The sequence below is a fragment of the Actinia tenebrosa genome, unplaced genomic scaffold (assembly GCF_029948245.1).
Source record: "Actinia tenebrosa isolate PJP-AT-01 unplaced genomic scaffold, QUT_ActTen_1.0 PGA_scaffold16__25_contigs__length_10494907, whole genome shotgun sequence".
Taxonomy (NCBI): domain Eukaryota; kingdom Metazoa; phylum Cnidaria; class Anthozoa; order Actiniaria; family Actiniidae; genus Actinia; species Actinia tenebrosa.
Genome location: NW_028292576.1, coordinates 9,879,564 through 9,898,420, shown reverse-complemented (window position 1 = coordinate 9,898,420; position 18,857 = coordinate 9,879,564). Strand labels below are relative to the sequence as shown.

Here is an 18,857-nt window from a genome sequence, read left to right as displayed (position 1 = left end):
TGACTTGCATGAAAAATTGATCCCTTAAAGTTCTTTTGAATTTTAATTATAATTTTGATCAATTTTTTTTTTCTTTTTTTGCCATGAATCGAAATAAAAGCATATTATTCAATGAGGTAGTCGAGCTTGAAGATTATAATTCCTGCTCAATTTGGCAAAATTGGTTTGAACTATTTGGCTCCTCGTTAATTAAAGAGCATAAGCTAAAGAAGAACTTAGAAACTTCGTTATAAATTTATGAATTTATTACTATAGCAACTCTTCCACTGTTACGACATTTGCGAGCTCCCGCTCTGCTGAGTCGAGTCCAAACGAGCATAGCTAGTTGTAACTACAGTTTTAGAATTCTCGTCGTTTGAACCAGCTTTATGTCTGATTTTTACAGTCAATTTTGTTTGTTTATTGAGCTGCTTTTAAACAATATACAGAACGGATATGTCTAGTGTTAAACAAGTGAGATTTACTGGCGTTAATGGCGAAACTACACAAAATCATGAAGACACTTCACCGGCTGTAAATCCTAAAAGAAAAACAGTGGATCTATCATCTCTTCTTAGAGAACCGAAAACTGAAAATTCCACAGAGCGACAACCAGCAACTGAAAAAAGAAAGAAGAAGAAGAGGAAGTCAGAGTTTCAAAAGTTAAAAGCAGAAAAAAGTAAATTGATGAAAGAGTTGAAGAAAACGGAAACAAGTATTAAAGAAGATAGTGAGAGAAAACGGAATGCCGAGTACAGAGCGTTTGAAAACAGGCAACGACTTGCAAGATCTACTAGCGAAATTCACTCCAAAGTGAAACAGTTAGAGAACAAAATTTCAACAAAAGAAAAGCTCCGTCGAGGAAAAATTCAAAAGAGTTTTAAAACGAAAATTAAGACAACAACTATCAAAGCAGGCAAACAGCATGGTCGTTTAATCGACTTGACTTCAAAATTGGATTATTTGAAATTAGACGAAGAGCAGCTTCGTCATGAAATATATCGTGAAAAAAGCATGCCCTCTTTATCAGCGCCAAGTACCAGCAGTTGCCATAGCAACGCGTACGAGATCATTCCACCAGAGAATGAAGAGATGGAAACATGGGTAAAACTTTCAAATAATTCCAAAAGGGAAAAAGAAAGAGAGACTAAAGATAAAGTGCATACAGCTTCAGACACATCCACAAGTAGTCCAGAACTTGAACTTTATCGTATTGGGTCCTCGCTTTCTTGCGAAACGGAGTTAAGTACTTTGGAAGAGAAGGAGGCCAAAGCTGACAAACTTGCACGAAAGTACGACTTCACAAGAGAGCTCAGAAACACCATACACCAGCATATGATATCGAGGTCCTATAGTTATTCCTACACGAACATAATCCCCCCTTACAAACACAAGAGGCATAAACCAGTCAAGACAAAGCAGTCTTATAACAGAGCGATATACGAAGATAAGTTGAATGTTCAGGAGTTTGCCAAGAAGCAGAAGAAGTTGCCAGTGCTTACGTAATGGTCAGTGCCAAGGCAGGTCTGCCGCCGGCTGGGAAATGATCATAAGAGAGTACACTGGATTAGTTGCACAATTTTTATTTCATTTCACTTTATAACTTTATAAATTTCAATTTTGGATAGAAAGACTGGCACGCTGGCACTGAATCCTGAAAATATAAAGCACACTAAAATTTATTTGTTGTTGTTGTATCTTGAGTCGGACTAAAGTTTAGAGAAACAGAAAACATAAATATATTAAAATGTACCAAAAAACGGCGGCATGCCCGTATACGGTGCACCGCGGGGACTTCCCCTCTGGATTCCGCCCCTGCTTCATGCAGATGTCACCCGTATATGTTCAGGTCTGACCATTTGGTAGCCAGTTAAGTTGTTCATCGTGCGATTACTGAATTAACTGGAAATCCAGAATAATATTGTCGTAAAACTCTCAAAAGCAAGGAGGAAAAAAAATAGTAATACCAAGAGTTAACTTCAGTTGGCAATAATATTGAACGTGATCAATTAGAGTCTTCAGTCGTCAATATTTCTCAGTCTACGTGGGTTTTTTTAATCAAGTGATAGTAAATTTAATAGATCATTATACTAACGGCCTATGCACTGAGCAACACTCAACACAACGGCTATGAAACTCGTTGTTTTAGTAACAAACGAGATAGAAAATTTGTCATGAAATATAGGCAATAAATCAATTCTGGTGTCAATAAAAAAACTGAATGCGCCGTCTGTTATCGATGGGTGGCTCGCCTGATTATATGTGAGAAAAAAAATTAAGATTAAAGTCCATGGTACGTTGACCGAGGAGGTAGGATTTTTCACAGTTGATTCGAGGGTTTTTCTGGTTCATCGGTCAGTTTTCTTCCCTTTGCCGACAAAAAACAATTTTATTTTAAGTTATAATTCTAATATATAATGATGAAACTAGGACCATACGTTTGTTAGCATCACTAGTTTTACTCTAAATAATGTGTCTTGCGCGCTGGTTCCAAGTTGTATTTTCTCGACAGAACTGTGTGAAATTTAAAAACTTTTCATGTTAACATGTTTGCCGTTCTACACAATAGCTGTTATTACAGTTGAACCCGCAATGAGAAATTCTTACTTTTTGTTTTCGTATACTAAGCAGCTGTTACGTATTAGCACCGACCCAACAGGTAAAAAATAAAAAGTTACACGAAACTTTAATTGCTCAGCGTGCTAATTGCTCAACAAACGTTTTAACAGTTCTCGCAATCAAAATGCTTGGGTGGCCTAATTCGCACATTGTAGACAAAAAACATTATACACAAAAGTTAGTATTGCTCATGTTTTAAAAGTCTGACTTTTCTGAGTTATGCTATTGGTTTTAGGCCGTGCGAAATGGGGGGTACCATATTTTGGTTGAAGATCATTGGGACCGTTTTATATTGGTCCCAGTCTCCTCCGTCCCTACGCGATGAGCATTATGGGTAATTTCAAGATGGCGGACGCAGAAGATCCATTTGAATCTCTTTTATTTTTAGAGGAAAAGTAAGACGAAAATCTTTTTAAATAAAATGAAATCGTTTTAAAATAACTGATATAAAAATATGTTCTATATTGAAGGCGAAAATTTAAACAATTATTGAGAATTCTTCAAATGGAAAGAGAGAAAGAGAGCTTAGAAGTAATATTTTCTCTATTTTCTCATCCGTAGCTGCCATAAAGATGGCTATAATGAAGGATGGATCGTAGGTCAAGGGAAAGGTCTTTCAGTTGGACGAGGTCTTGGTATTGATAAAGGCAAAGAAATTGGCTCTGAGGTAAGCTTAGGAATCAAAAAATGTATCCTAAAAATGTGACATTATGAAAAGTTGTATAGAAATCCTGCTACGGTTGTACAAAGTTATCATGACTTTGTAAAACTATTAAGCTTTCTGCCACTATTAAACTTTCAAGGTTATTTTGATTGGAGGTAGTGACTACTCCCAAGTCTTTATGCCGACCCTCATCCCCCTCCCCCCTCCTGAAACCTCTATTCAGGGTATTAATTGATCTGTGAGTTAGCCATGCCCTGACATTGATAAGCCCAGAGGTTGTTTCAAGGTTCAATCTTTGAGTTAGCCATGCTGTGACTTGGATCATCCCTGAAGTTGTTTCAAGGTTTGATCTGTGAGTTAGCCATGCCCTGACAATGATAAGGCCAGAGATTGTTTCAGGGTTTGATCTGTGAGTTAGCCATGCCCTGACTTAGATCAGCACAGAGGTTGTTTCAGGGTTCGATCTGTGAGTTAGCCATGCCCTGACTTTAATCAGCCCAGAGGTTGTTACAGAGTATACTGATAAAAGTTAAAGTTTATTACAGTGTCACTACTGTAATCGGGGCCACCTAAACAACGTATAAGTGCATGGCCCTGGTTATAGTAGTTGCACTGAATTCTGTTTGTTTCCAATTTAACTAGATTGGTTATTATTCTGGATTCGTTTCAACTTGGCTTCTTCTCATAGACAAGTCTGACAAGAAGGGTGCAAGGTTAGCGCTGTTTCAAAAATACTCAATGTTTGAATGTACCAAATCATGAATAAATACTTTGATGCTGACTCGTCAACCTGTCAACTTTCTAATATACTGCCAGTGCACAAAGAGTTATATTAGAGAAACAACCAGGGTCCAACAAGTCAGACTTTGATGGTCATTTCCTAAGTCATTGCTATTTCCATAAACACGAAAACTTTGTAGCTGCAAGCTTCATGCTGAAGTTTGGTTTTTCATTGCCATGAATCAAATCTAATCAGTGGGTACCTCTTATTTATGATTGGTGGCAGTACTAAAACCAAATTCCAATGGAAAAATCGAAACTAAAGAGTTCACATGTTTTATAAAAATAGCAGTAAGCTTATATATATTGGTTATATTATTTTTCACTTCGTAGGGTTAATACTCAGCTTCAAAACCTGAACTCCTTAATCGACCAGCTGTCAATCACAGATCCCACTGATGAAAATCTCTTTGCTAATATTGAGAAAGTGAGAGCCAAGTTTAAGAAGGTCAGTCAATAGATATATACAAAAGACTTTATCTATAAAATAAGGGTAAATACTAAACGTTATCTTAGGATAGAGGCCTTACACCATCACGTGATGGCAGCCGTGACAGGAGGCACAATGTTAACAGGGCCTTTGTTCCCAGGGAAAGCGAATTCTTTCTTATGTAATGAGACAAGGAAAAATTCAATTGTTTCTGCCTCCTGTCATGGCTACTATCACACAATGGTGCAAAGCCTCTAGCCTCTATAACCGACAAACTTGAGGTCCTTTAACATATTGTTATACTATTTTTTTACAGATCATCTCTCTCCTTGGAGTCAGCCCTGAGGGTAGAACTCAAGAAACAGAGATGCTTTCTTTTTGAATACAAAATATATATACTGCTCTTGTATAGCACCTTGCAACATTTCAGAAAAATTTCAAAACCATTTTCGTTAGTAACGAAAAAAACTCCGTAAAAACGCACCAAACTGGCTTCAAAATCAGCAAAACATCAAAAGATACAACAAGCTATCCAGGAAAGTCGTTTTTATTCTTAGAAGTACTAATTTTCCACGCTACAAAATATTACTGTTAACACTCAAAACAAGAGATTGGGCTGCCTGTGATATGTAACTACAGTATTGGGATCCCTGCGGTTTTATTTCGAAAGCTAGGTTTGGGATACCTGTGGAGTTATTTTAGGCCCTGACTTCCGGTTGACAGGACGGTCTACCAGTCAATTTGTAGAGAGAAGTAAAACAAAATGCTATCTCTAAATATTCTGAACTATGTGGTCATTGTCAGCAGTATTGCCATTTTGGTTTTCGCAAGAGCTAGTACCATTAACAATGGCAAGAGTTCACGAGCACGTTTGGTTGAAAAGATGAAAACCGATGCACAAAACCACGGCGACATCGCGGAGAGGATCATCAAATTCATCACTTCGGGACCAGCAAAGCACCAAGTATACGACAGGCTGGCTACTTTTACTGATACTTTTGGCAATAGAATAGCGGGCTCACAAAACCTAGAGAATGCTATTGATTATATGCTAGAAGAATTAAAGAAAGATGGTTTGGAAAATGTCCATGGCGAGAATGTGAAAGTGCCGCACTGGGTTAGAGGAAGTGAATCAGCCACGATGCTTAGCCCGAGAAGATATTCCATGAATATCTTAGGACTTGGATCGAGCGTTGGAACCCCGCCAGAAGGGATTACTGCCGATGTCTTGGTCGTGAAATCATTTGACGAGCTAAAAACTAGAGCGAAAGAGGTATTTAAAAATTATTAAAGATAAAACTTTTTTGCTCAAGAGAATAAATAAATAACCCTTCGTTTTTGAAAGATGGTAAATAAAAAAGTTTAAAGAATAAATAAGTAGTTGAAGAACGTGACCTGAAGACATCAATTTTTAACAGCAGGTAAGGGTATTCTTCGTTTGCACGTTACGTCATCGCGGCCTGTCCGTACTGCCATTTAACAAAAGATTTCTCATTAGCATCCATTGTTAACACAATGGCCGCCATGTTTTCTGTCTTTTTAAAACTCTCTTCGGAATGCTTGCAACCCATCAGTTGTTTTTTGTTTTTCAAAGTGACCACAACATCCCCCAAGAGATGATTTAATCATATGCAAATAACCTGCAATAAACCCATTGTTGGTAGCCAAAACCGGCGAAATAAAGAATATCTTACTTGTTAGGGAAGAAAAAAACGGGTAGAGCAAACCAGCTAAGCGGTGAACCGGCGCGCAAAGCATGATAGGACAAAATGACCGACCCTAAGCATTTTTGGAGCTTAAAAGAACGAAGCAAACGTGGCAAGAAAGAGGTTTTGAGGAACAGAATACAGATTCCCTTTTTTCACCCTCAATGATCATTTTGAATGGAAACGCTTTGGTGCATTTGCGTAGAATTTTGACGTTGAAATTTTGAACATTTTGAAGAATTGTTTTGCCCTTAAAGTGCTACTACGACGAAAATCGCTCAAACTTGGATTCAGCTGAAACTTCCTAAGAATACTCTTTAAAGGTCCAATAATCACTGTATGAAGTGTTTTCTCGATATTCAGGACGAAAGTATGATATTTTTACGATTATTTTTTGGAGTCTGTGACGTCATACACTCAACATCGAACATCTTTCCATACATTTCTTCGTAGTTTATGATCAAAATATCAGTAGTAAAGGGAGAAAGAAATACCCAAACACCCCAAAATATAAATTATAGTCACAAGTAATGTGAAATAAGCACATTAGCCACCCTTTGGGCTTCATAGGAATAAAATAAATTAAGGATTTATATACAAAGAAATATGTAGCGATGCTCGATGTTGAGTGTATGACGTCACAGACTCCAAAAAATAATCGTAAAAATATCATACTTTCGTCCTGAATATCGAGAAAACACTTCATACAGTGATTATTGAACCTTTAAAGAGTATTTTTAGGAAGTTTCAGCTGAATCCAAGTTTAAGCGATTTTCGTCGAAGTAGCACTTTAAATGATCATTTTGAATGGAAACGTGTTGGTGCGATGCTGGTACATTTGCGTAAAGATTTTGACGTTGAAGTTTGAAGATTTTGAAAAACATTTTCGTAATCCCCAAGTTCACACGCTTTTTTAAACTTTATTTAGCTTTAAGATCTTACAGGTATTTAGAATATATATGACGAAGCACCATTCCCTCAGATAGAATATTTTCATTATATTTTCAAAGTTTTTAGCTTTTTTTGTGTTATTTTTAGGCCGAAGGAAAGATAGTTGTCTTTAATGAAGAGTTCGTATCATATGGAGAAACTGTTTCCTATCGAGATTTTTCCGCTGTTCGCACTGCAGAGGTTGGTGGCGTGGCCTCTCTCATAAGGTCCGTGGCTCCATTTTCAATCAACAGCCCACACACAGGATGGCAGGACTATAGTAAAGGTGCGTTTCATATATAAATCAAAATAACGATGTTGAGTGAAAACTAGGAAATCAGAAGATAGCAGAAATCCTTTAAATTTTATCCATAAACTGAAAAAATCTTTGGGCTGGTTCAAGTCAGGGCACGGCTAACTCACAGATTGAACCCTGAAACAACCTCTGGGCTGATCAAAGTCAGGGGCATGGCTAACTCACAGATAGAACCCTGAAACAACCTCAGATCTGATCATAGTCGGGGCAAAGCCAATTCGCAGATCGAATTGAAAGGAGGCTCGTAAGGAAGAAGGAAGACCGCATAACGAGGAAAAAGACGGATGAGTCAAGGCAGCGACCTAACGAACTCTGCTGACATATGATACCGAGTATAGGAACCTGGAGGCGAGGGGCGAGTGAACTACCGCTACTGACACCAACCTTGATTCCCATCATTATCACATTGACCTCACGTTTGTCATTACTGATTACTTTTAGGTGTAAAGAAAATCCCAACAGCTTGCATTACAATAGAAGATGCTGAGATGTTGGGAAGGATGGCGGCCAGAGGAACCAAGATTACAATCAACCTGAAAATGGAAGCAAAGACCCTCCCGCCTGTTACATCCAGAAATACTGTGGCTGAGATTGTTGGTAGCAAATATCCTGATCAGGTAAAACTAATGAAGAATACTGAACAGAGGTTTATGTGACGTTATGGCCGCCATGTTGGTTGACTTGAACGAATGATTTGATCTTGATTGCGGCCATGTCTATTTGTCCTTGTGCATGTGATGACATGACCGCCATGTTGGTTGACTCGAAGAAATGAGATTTCGTTTTTTTCGTTTTGTTTACATAGCGACAATCGTCGGCCATGTCTTTTGTCCTTGTGCATGTGACGTCGTAGCCGCCATGTTGGTCGACTTGAAAGAGTTTCGCTCTTGTTTTCTTTTGTCATGTAAACAACATGGCGGCCATTGATAAAAATCTAAGACTAAACTAGTTTATATATCTAGGTTGTATTGGTCAGCGGTCACCTCGATAGCTGGGATGTTGGTCAAGGTGCAATGGATGACGGCGGTGGGGCATTCATCTCGTGGCAAGCTCTGTCCGTCATCCGCCAACTAAAACTCCGTCCCAAGCGCACCCTTCGTATGGTGATGTGGACCGGAGAAGAAGAGGGGTATTTTGGGGGTTTACAATATTACAATGTCCACAAGGTCAATATCAGTAATTTTGATCTCGTAATGGAGTCCGATATCGGGACATTCAAGCCACTGGGATTAGACTTTAATGGATCTGCTGATGCAGTCGAAGTGATGAAAGAAGTGTTGAAGCTTCTCAAGCCGATTAATGCCTCGATGTTGAACCCTACGAATGTAGGCGGAGACATAACTAATTGGGTGAAAAATGGCGTTCCCGGCGGGAGTCTGTCTAACCAGAATGATAAATACTTCTACTTTCATCACACTGACGGTGATACTATGACGGTGCTGAATGCAGATGAGCTGGACTTGTGTGCTGCATTATGGGCCGTGGTGGCGTATACAGTTGCTGATATGGAAGACATGTTACCTAGGTGATACGATGCTGCCCCATACCCCCCCCCCCCCCCATCACCACCACACCCACACACACCACTTCACTTTTGACTACTAAAACAACCTTAAAATCGATTATTGTATTGTGATCCATAGCGTCATGACACGTGTGTGACATTAGAGGATCATGCAATTAGGTTGCTAGGACACAGCCCCGTCACGGTCACGCCACGTTTGATTACAAACTTTTTTTTACAGCAATTTGACAAATTCTTTCTTTAATCCTAGAGATAGAGCTAAAAATCGACTATTTAAAAATGATATTTTGGAGAATTTTTCTATCATCGGTTTTGACGTCAACTTGACGATGTTATGACGTCAACCGCGTGCATTAAAAACTGGTGTTAGGATTCATGCAGAAAAGTAATAGTTTTTCGTTAAGTTGAAACTGAGTTTACTTATACATCTATTAATTTAGCGCTTTTTCCTTAATTCAAATTCAAATTCAAATCGATTATTTATACCCATCGTAATTCATTATTTTCTTACGAAATAAAAAAACAACAACAGAAAAACAACGAAAAAAGGTGTCATTGAGATACACAATCCTGTTAGCAGGATGGTTATACTTCCAGGGCCGTAACCAGAACTTTTACGGGGAGGGTGCACATCGAATAAAATCGGACCATTGATCGTTTCTTTTAAGAAAGCAGAACCAAAAAAAGGTAACCAAAAGAAAGCAGAACCAAAAGAAAAAAAGGAGATGGATGTGCGGACCTTAAGCTTTTATGGGGGGGGGGGGGGGGGTACACGTGCACCCTGTGCTCCCCCCTAGTTACGGCTCTGACTTCGAGAAGTTCTTGATATCGTGGTAGTACCCCGTTGTCATGGAGATACGTGATCCTCAGATAAAGCTCCAATAAGATGCAACTGTTGCTTGGTAACAGATGGAGCTAGTTCCCCATCAGAAAGTTCTTGCTTATGACTATTTAGATTAGCAATAATATCCTCTGTCTCGAGGTCATATTTTTTCGCGAACTCGAGCTGTTTTTCATACATCTTGGCTCGCTTCATCAACACTCGTTTTCTGTTTGGCACGAGTCGTATTCTCCCAGAACTGTTTTTATAGTCGCCAGACTCTTTCATTCGCATTAAATCTTTCGGCCTTTTTTTCGCCATTGGGTCTGGAATTGGCGGGTAAAAACCAGTTGTTCGCTTAGGCTTTTTAAAAACAAATCCAGAGATCTCCATTTCTTCATCTGATTCTTGCTCGAGTACGAGCTCCTTCCAGCGGCTTTCCCATTTATTTGAAATCTTTTCCTTCTTCTCCAAAGTTTTTTGACTTAAATCTTCGACTTCTTTCCCTTCTCTCAAAACCATTTTGGCTCTCATTTTTCGTGCTAGTACTTCTTCACTTCCCATGCAATTCATATATAAACTTTTTGAAGCCTTAGTGAGTGTTTTCACGCTCTTCCAACGGTTTAACGGGAGGCTTGAAGTTTCCTTTTCGTATGCAATTCTTTTTCCTAACATTTCAATCTTCTTTTCCGTGTTTTTAATCTGCATTGAGTAAGACTCCCTTTTCTTCTTGGCGTGTCTACCTTCAGCAAGTTTTTCTTTTAGTTCTTGAACCTTGTCTTCAAGTGCTTCTTTCAGCATCTCCAATCTTTCGACTTCTTTTATAATTGGTCGAAGTTTTCCTGGCGATCTTTTTGATTCAAATTCGTCTTTTTCGGTAGCCATGCTTTGTGAATTTGAAACTATCTCTATTTTCAATTCCTTAGCGTCAAATGAACTTATCTTTGGAAGGGAAGTACTTCCCAACTTGTCTTCTTGATCCGTGTTTTGAAACTTTTTACCTTCAAGTCTTTCTTTTATATTCAAACTTTCACCTTTCGACCAAGCCACTCCATAACAGACTATTTCATCTTTCTTGTCTTCTTTAACACTTGAACTCGTAAAGTTTTCCATTAGTGAACTAGTTCTATCGAAATAAAATACGACCAAATTCAACTCGAGAGGATAGTACTTCAGAGGAAGTATAAACTCAGTCAACTTAACTGTGTATTCTTGATTCGTATTCGTGACTTAAGGATTTCTCTGCAGGGTTTGCGATTAACAAATAAAGCAACTCTTTATGAAATAAATACTTTTCAATAAAAGTATATGACGTATGTCAAGTAAGCTATAAATATTTAATCATTATTGGGAGACCTGAAATCTGAATACTGGGGAATATACTTGGCTTGATTTGTTGCATGTTTAGGACGAAGTTTCAAGTTACCACATGAAAAGTGAATAGAAAGCGCCACATGAGAAAAGGAATTACTATGCGACAGCATATTGAATAACTATAAAGGAAGAGAAATCGTTGTATGACAATGAAAAATCCCCGGAAAGACCTCATAGACTGTACGAGAAAAACTACACGAGAGTGAAATAAAAACAACATAGGAAAATGAAAAAAATACACCGTGCGAGAATGAAAAATAACTGGTTGAAAATAAAACAAAAAAAAAACAATATCAATTAGCAGTCGGGAATATCGATTTAAATGTTTTTGAGCCTTCGGACGGATTAATTCCTATCTCGTGTGGCGATTTCTATTTTTCATTAACTTGAAACTCAGTACACTTTTGTCTTGTTTGGCTTGCCACAGCTTTGTTTTTAATCAAAACTACCTTGATAAAAAGCCCTCCTTAATTGCATGTTGAAACTTTTTGCTGAAAAATTGTGTAGCGTACGGAATATTTACCGCTACTATTTTCAAAACTCGGTCGTAACTCTAGTTTTGCAACACAAGTTTGTAGGTGCACGACTAGAAAGTAATTTTATACCTAAATCTTAAATCAAGAAAAGCACCAAGCCAGAATGAAATTCAGTCTCATGTCGTGTTAAAATGGACCGCACTTTATGAGTTCAGTTTTAAAAACCTGACAAATATTATTAAATATATTCAGTTTACAAAGAATATTCAACACAGTTTTGCTCTTTCTGACGTACTTGCTACTAATAGAATGGCCTCAAACTATCATGATTATTATTCTATCTTACAGCTAGAGACTAGAGTTAAAATAACAGTTTTTTTTGTTATTGATATTGCAACATAAAACATATATAATATTAAAACTTCTTAGCGACACAAGCGTTGTCCTTCAACTTAATTGTAAGTCATTTAGAAATTCTTTAAGTTGAAGATCATATTTTATTTTGATAGCTTTGACGACAGTCGAGTCCCTTATTTATTTTCCGTCAAAACAAAAATGAGACGAAAAAGAGAGAGAAAAACTATCGCTGACTTCTTCCGATGGTGAAGATGGAATGTCGTGTGCTAATGTTATGCTTGGATAGCGCTGCAAAATAAACCATATCGGTGGAAACTGGATGTAAAACCTAGATATTGTGTTGAAATGAGCGCTAGCAGAAAAAGAAAATTAAAGAGAGAGAGAGATTACGGGGGATGCCCCCGAGGGGAACTCCGGATTGGAAAAGTGCAGGGATCGGCTCGTCGTACCTCTTAGGGTTTCAGATCTGCAATTTGGTACCTCTTAGGGTGTCAAAAATCTAAAAGGACCACCAGAGAGTAAAACAGTAACTCTTACGGCATTTTTGAGGCAATAAGATACCTGAGATTATATGATGACAGTCAGAATGGCAGTTGTACTTCAGGATATTTATTTTCGGTTCATTATCTGACTTCTGTCACAGTTATAGATCATAGATAATTGGTACCTCTTAGGGATAAAATTCATTAGTTGCCACGCCCAACTGGACAGGACTTGTGTACCTCTAAGGCAAAAATAGGTTATAATTAAAGGAAGATTGATGTCAGTCTTGTGATAATAGCGATAAAAGAGGTTGAGTTTGAGCAACTTCGCTTAACGATTTGTTTAAAAGCCATTTAGGAAAGAGTTTTTTTCAAGTGATTCTTTGAACTCATCGATCATTATTTGAAGATCATTTTGCATTTATATTAAATCGTTATTCGTAACATTTTGAATGCATTATTGGCATAATTAAAAATATTTTGCATGGAAATGAGATGGACGGAATGGATTCACCTGAGCAACGGGATGGGTTGGCCGGAACAAAGGATTTGATTCACCTGAGCAATGATATGGCTTGGCCGGAGCAACGAGATGGGTTGGGCTGAAATGACTCTTTTCTTTATTTGTTTATTAAATTGCAATATTATTTACAAATTTTATTTTTCAATTTTTACTGAGACCAATTAATTTCTATATTACTAAATTTCATAAAATTATGAACCCTTTGTGTGTGAGAAATATATTGCTGCTCTTTGCAGCTCATGGTTGTGATTTTTCAAGTGGTACAAAAAAATTGAACCTAGAATTTTTTTTGCAAATAATTAGCTGTTTCCATACCAAAAAGAAACTTCAACCAAAGTTATCAAAATTAACATAATTAATTCAAAAATGAACCCTAAAGATAATCAATAATTAATAATAATAAATTCAAAAATGAACCCTGGATAACTGAGTTGTACCTAAATGTTGCTAATGTTAAAATGTTAAAGTCTTATGACAACTCTTATCAGTTAAAAAATCTCTATTAAGTGGACACCTTAACGTCCTTGTCTTGTGCCAGATTAATAAAGGGTGTTTACTGAATAAAGGTTCGTTTTACCATAAATACAGTGGCACCTCTATTAAGCAGATACCTTTAGGACCTTGCTTGGTGTCTGCTTAAAAAAGGATGTTCACTGAATAAAGATTTGTTCTACAGTATCCTACGCTCTGTATTACGCAGACACCTACAGGACTAGTGTTCACTTATCAAAGGATTTGTTTTATAGTATTCTACACTCTGTATTATGCAGACACCTACAGGACTAGTGTTCACTTATCAAAGGATTTGTTTAACAGTATTCTACAGTACGCTCTGTATTACACAGACACCTACAGGACTAGTGTTCATTTATCGAAGGATTTGTTTCACAGTATTCTACAGTACACTCTGTATTACACAGACACCTACAGGACTAGTGTTTACTTATCAAAGGATTTGTTTTACAGTAAATATGGGAAGCAAAATTTTGGAGCCCAACTGCCTGTCTGTTTAATGAAGGGCGTCTGATTAATAAAGGGTGCAATTAATAAACATATTACTGTAATAATACAATTTTGATGGGTAATCAATTCAATGATAATTAATGAAAGTATTGATATTTATAAATGATTCATTTAATCGTCATCACTGAAGGATGATGCTGATGACATTTCATCATCTGAGTCGTCGTTGTTGGCGGGTGGTGGCCCTCCACCAGGGACAGGTGCATCTGGATTTCTAATAATAGTAATAAATAGAAATAATAAGTGTTAGTAAGAATACGCAAGTGATTATTGAAAATCTTGCGCACTGATTGGTCGAGAAACTCACACTATCACATGATAATCGCCTCCAGCGATAATCCAAAATGGCGGCCAGCCCTGCCAACCCCTGCGTGCTTTATAACTGCACACAGCACGTGCGCACATTTTCTATTTCTTCAAAAGAAAAGGAAAACTTACTCCAACAAGTCAGGATCCAGTCCTTCTGCTGCCATCTTGGATCTTAATGCACCAGCAGGAACACCCTACAAAAAAAGTACGAGTAACCATGATAAAATATTAATAAGAAAAATATATATACAGCAAATATATAGAAAGTTAAAACAGTTTGTTTTGGTCTACAATATCAAAAAAATCTTACCACTTTCACCATTTGGAAGTATTTGGCATATCTGGGATCCTTGGAGACTGTCATTGCTGAGAGAAAGAAATGGAAAATTAACAGAGAAGATGAAAGGAAACAACATAGTGAAAGGAAGAATAAGGGAAAATATGAAAGACAACATGGAGAGCAAGAACAAAAAAGGATGGAATAAACAATGGTAAAGCAGGGATGGAAGAATGGATGAATGATATAATGGGAAATAGAAGAATGGATGGAAAAAGGAAGGAAGGAGGCTTTCAGAATAAGCCGGTAAGCTGCTAGAGCTCTGGCCTTTGCTCTGAAGTTAACTGCCTAGCTGCTGTTTCTATAAATTTCTATAAAATACCATGTCAGTTCCTGGTATCAAATCACAGCCAGCTACTTCAGATTATATAGGAAGGAAAGAAGGAAGGAAGGAAGGAAGGAAGGAAGGAAGCAAAGAAAAAAGAAAAACATACTGTATTTAATATATTCATAAATCTATTAAAAACATTCATTTAGATTACTTACTTGGTGCCTCTGGTTCTAGAGACAAGAAAAGAGAAATTATATAAGAAATAATCATACCTTTTTTTATTGGGATGGGGTTGGGTGCTTTGCAATAGCACACAATGCTTCTGCACACTTTCTAGCTATTTGTTATTTTTATCCAAGATAATGGCTGTTCTAAATATTTTTTTTATATAAAAGAGAAAACAATTCTTGCTGTCCTGCATGAAGTTCTAACTGTGCACTTCTAACCGGCTTTGGCAGAACAATCAAGGAGTGTTGAGAAGCACTCATGTTTTGCCAAGCCCCATATGCTTTATAACTGGACTCGGCATGCTTTCTATTTCTTTGATATAAAAGTATCCAAAAAACATAATTTTCTGTTATGTAGTTCCAAAACACATCCATACCCCCACCCACTGAGGAAATTGGAAAATCTGGAGGGGAGGGGGGTTGGAGAAAGAACAAAATTATAGAGTTTGTATGGAAGAAAATTGGAAGTTCCTGGGTATAGGGGGGTCCTTTTAAAAATTCCCTTCATGGTGGGGTATGGATATTTTCTGGGAAGTTTTATATATTTCCTTATCAATCTTACCTGGCTCAGGTTCTGGTGGAGGGGCAGGTGGTCCACTCTGAATTAAAAAACTAATTAATTAAAATATATTAAATTTATCAATTTATATTTATATTAGTTTTGGAGTCAAACCCGAGACCCCAGAGATGAGAAATGAGTTTATTATCTGCTCATTTATCATTCATCTACCTCTGTGGCAGGAGCAGCAGCAGCAGCAGCAGAAGCAGGCGTACTAGGAGCAGCAGCTACCGGTTGTGAAGCTGGCTGTGATGCGGCTGCAGGAGCTTGTACATCTTCAAGGCCAGGAATAGATGACAACTACAAGCAGAAAAAACACCTTTTTATGATATGCACTAACCTGGGGGGAGGGGGAGGGACTCTTGAACATTTAGGGTAGGGATGTGCCGCTGAGCCCTCTGAACCCTGACCCTGTTCCAGAGTGAAATCGCTGAAATTCATACCCTATTCCAGAGCAAGATTGCTGAAAGCCATACCCTATTCCGGTATTGCGAAAATAGATACCCTGTTCCAGAGAGGAGAGAGCGTGATTTCATATACCCTGTTCCAGAGCGAGAGTGATTTTATATACCCTGTTCCAGAGTAGAATCACTGAAAACCATACCCTGTTTGGTTTTGTGTATGTGTTTATAAGTACTATGATTATGCTGTATCATACTGTAGGAATGAGGTTTTTAAAGATTTAGAGTTTCGATTTGTCAAACTTATATTTCTCGGAAGAAATTCGAAGAAAATTAATTTTCTATTTCTACAGTTTTGAACAGAATGATTCTCATACCTTCGCTTCTAAAATATTCATCATAATTTCTATTCTTTGAATTCTTCCTGATAAAACAGACAATTTCTAAAGACAAAATTCAAATTGTTTTAAAATTATATGGTAAAACTTGAGCAAAATCGATAGGCTGTTTAGATAATGATATCTTGTTTTATTTATTATATATTTTGGGCACTAACCTCTTCGCAGACACAGGAAAATCTATTCAGAAAGCGTACAGTATGTGTAATAAAGTGATTGAGAAAGGCCAGAGTTCTCTTGTGGTTGAGAGGACCGACCTAAAAATACCAAAATAAACATAGAAAACAATAAATAAACGAGTTAATTTCATACACAGCGAGCAAAATATGAATATTACTTTTGTGTAGTCGACATTAGGAACGATTCGAAAGCCTTCGCTGTCATCCATGGCGTGAAATATTTTGTCGAAAAATACAAATTGACGATGAAAATGGAGGAAATGACAGATTGTGCCAGGCGCCGCTCGTTGGTCCAACTCTGGAAGAGGCTTATGGGAAACGTCTTTGGGCTTCCTGTGTTTTCTACACATTTTCACTTTTTCATTGGCATACTTGGCATTGTATAGGCATATATAGGCATACATAGGCATAAATAGCCGTACATAGCCATACATGGTCATACATAGCCATACATAGCCATACATAGTCATACATAGCCATACATTACTGGGTTGCCTGTGGCAGCCCAATCGTAAAGAAGTGTTACAGTACATTAAAAAACACCCATTTAAAAGGGGTACACTTTTGAAAAAATTTGATGTGCAGAAGAAAAATACACCTAAAATGTGCCAAAGTACTCCCTCCTCCCAAACAGCATTACATAACAAAGATTAGGTGTCAAATAAGCTCCAGCATACCAGCACATTAGGCAATCCAGTGCTTCATATAGTATATCTGAGTATATAGATAAGAAATTAAGCGGTTATGTACCGGACCAACTTCCGCCAACCACTAATTTAAGATGCATTTTATTTTCATTCGCGAATCGAGATTGGCATGTGTAGCGTTCCGCTATGTGTTGATCGACTCCTAGCATGAGCATCGAGCGTCAATAGAGCCGATTTTATTCAATCAAATTGTCCGGGCTTCGAAACTGCGCGAAACCAGACCCAACATGCTAAAGCCGGTCTAATGCGATCTCTGTTTTAGCCGTCCTCTGAGTTTGCAAAGTATCAATAAAATCCCAAGGCCCATCCGAACAACGGTTTCATATATATGGTATGAATAATTGTAATACTTTGTTACTTCTCTTTCTTTGAGGCGCTATCTTCGAATCTTACGGTCCCATTACACTAGGATATGATCCAACCACGTTTAACATCGATCACGGCACGGCAAATCTGTACCTACCAAATCTGTGTGCACTTAGCTTCTATCCGCTCTGATAAGTGCCGCGCAGAAAAATAATTTTCAGCTCGTCGTATCGGATAGAATGTGAGTCCAGGAATGGATTAGTCTGTACCTTTGAATCTTTCACAGTCACGCAGAATGTTCCTTTATTATCTTTTTATGTGCTTTGAGTTTTGGAAATTAAAAAAAGTGACTTTAAAAGTAGTTTTTCATGGTGGAACACTTAGGATACGGATGAGGACTACATCCCGGGCGGAGAGTGATACTTGTAAAATACAGTAAATGTATGTAAATTGGGCCGTGGGGGGCCTTGAAATGCACTCTACGCCCGATATGTAGTCTTTTCCTCAAAATACAGCATTTATTCACAAGAAACACTCTTAATTCACGTTAAAGGATACTGCTAATTTAGGTAAGGGTTTCCGACTAGATTCAGCTTAATGGAAACACTTATTTCAAACAAGAAATATTCCATATATATAATCGGGTTAAGAAATACCCAAATAGTATAGGTAAGAGATCAGTTTTGTCCAAAACTTAGGTAAACTCGTACTTTAAGGTAAGCAAAGGGATACTCGTACTGAGTTTAGATAAGTGATACTCCTAGTTCAGGTAAGTTATTCTCCTACTTTAAGCAAGGGATACTCCTAAATCAGCTTATTAAGGGATACTCCTATCTCAGGTATAAGGTATTCTCCAAGTTGAGGTAAGGGACCTACTCTTGAATCAGGTTAAGGGATTCTCTTAAATCAAGTTAAGGGATACTCTTGAATCAGGTTAAGGGATACTCCTAGTTTAGGGATATATCTGAATCATTTTGTCTTTGTTTTCTTCCCCCGCAAAACCAGCCCAATGGGATAAAATCATTTTAGCCGAGCTCTGACTTTGATCCGCAGGGTATCGATAAACTAAATTGTCAGGCCTATTTCTAGCACGGTTTCAATATATATTATGAATGCTATATTTTGTTACTTCTCTTTCTTTGCGGCGTTATCGTCGAAT

General features: G+C 37.6%; 5 protein-coding genes across 5 annotated transcripts; 3 read left to right on the top strand and 2 right to left on the bottom strand.

Annotated features, from left to right (window-relative positions):
* Positions 1-279: 279 nt before the first annotated feature.
* On the top strand, positions 280-2,669 carry LOC116290384 (uncharacterized). Its single transcript, XM_031697404.2, has one exon. It carries the CDS (start codon positions 436-438, stop codon positions 1,483-1,485), a length of 1,050 nt encoding a protein of 349 aa, XP_031553264.1. The 5' UTR covers positions 280-435; the 3' UTR covers positions 1,486-2,669.
* A 267-nt stretch (positions 2,670-2,936) lies between these two features.
* LOC116289910 (protein LTO1 homolog) lies at positions 2,937-5,249 on the top strand. The gene is made up of 5 exons (XM_031696852.2): positions 2,937-2,993; positions 3,160-3,265; positions 3,905-3,975; positions 4,376-4,490; positions 4,789-5,249. Exons 1-5 carry the CDS (start codon positions 2,944-2,946, stop codon positions 4,852-4,854), a joined length of 408 nt encoding a protein of 135 aa, XP_031552712.1. The 5' UTR covers positions 2,937-2,943; the 3' UTR covers positions 4,855-5,249.
* LOC116289924 (carboxypeptidase Q-like) lies at positions 5,236-9,165 on the top strand. Its single transcript, XM_089031326.1, has 4 exons — positions 5,236-5,745; positions 7,217-7,394; positions 7,866-8,041; positions 8,387-9,165. Exons 1-4 carry the CDS (start codon positions 5,236-5,238, stop codon positions 8,951-8,953), a joined length of 1,431 nt encoding a protein of 476 aa, XP_088887452.1. The 3' UTR covers positions 8,954-9,165.
* A 566-nt stretch (positions 9,166-9,731) lies between these two features.
* LOC116289925 (uncharacterized) lies at positions 9,732-11,333 on the bottom strand. The gene has a single exon (XM_031696870.1). It carries the CDS (start codon positions 10,880-10,882, stop codon positions 9,797-9,799), a length of 1,086 nt encoding a protein of 361 aa, XP_031552730.1. The 5' UTR covers positions 10,883-11,333; the 3' UTR covers positions 9,732-9,796.
* A 1,728-nt stretch (positions 11,334-13,061) lies between these two features.
* LOC116289932 (WASH complex subunit 3) lies at positions 13,062-16,945 on the bottom strand. The gene is made up of 9 exons (XM_031696879.2): positions 16,844-16,945; positions 16,665-16,763; positions 16,486-16,551; positions 15,879-16,007; positions 15,711-15,747; positions 15,137-15,151; positions 14,624-14,679; positions 14,443-14,507; positions 13,062-14,218 (listed from the first exon to the last, which is right to left on the bottom strand). Exons 1-9 carry the CDS (start codon positions 16,892-16,894, stop codon positions 14,116-14,118), a joined length of 621 nt encoding a protein of 206 aa, XP_031552739.1. The 5' UTR covers positions 16,895-16,945; the 3' UTR covers positions 13,062-14,115.
* Between the last annotated feature and the right edge of the window lie 1,912 nt (positions 16,946-18,857).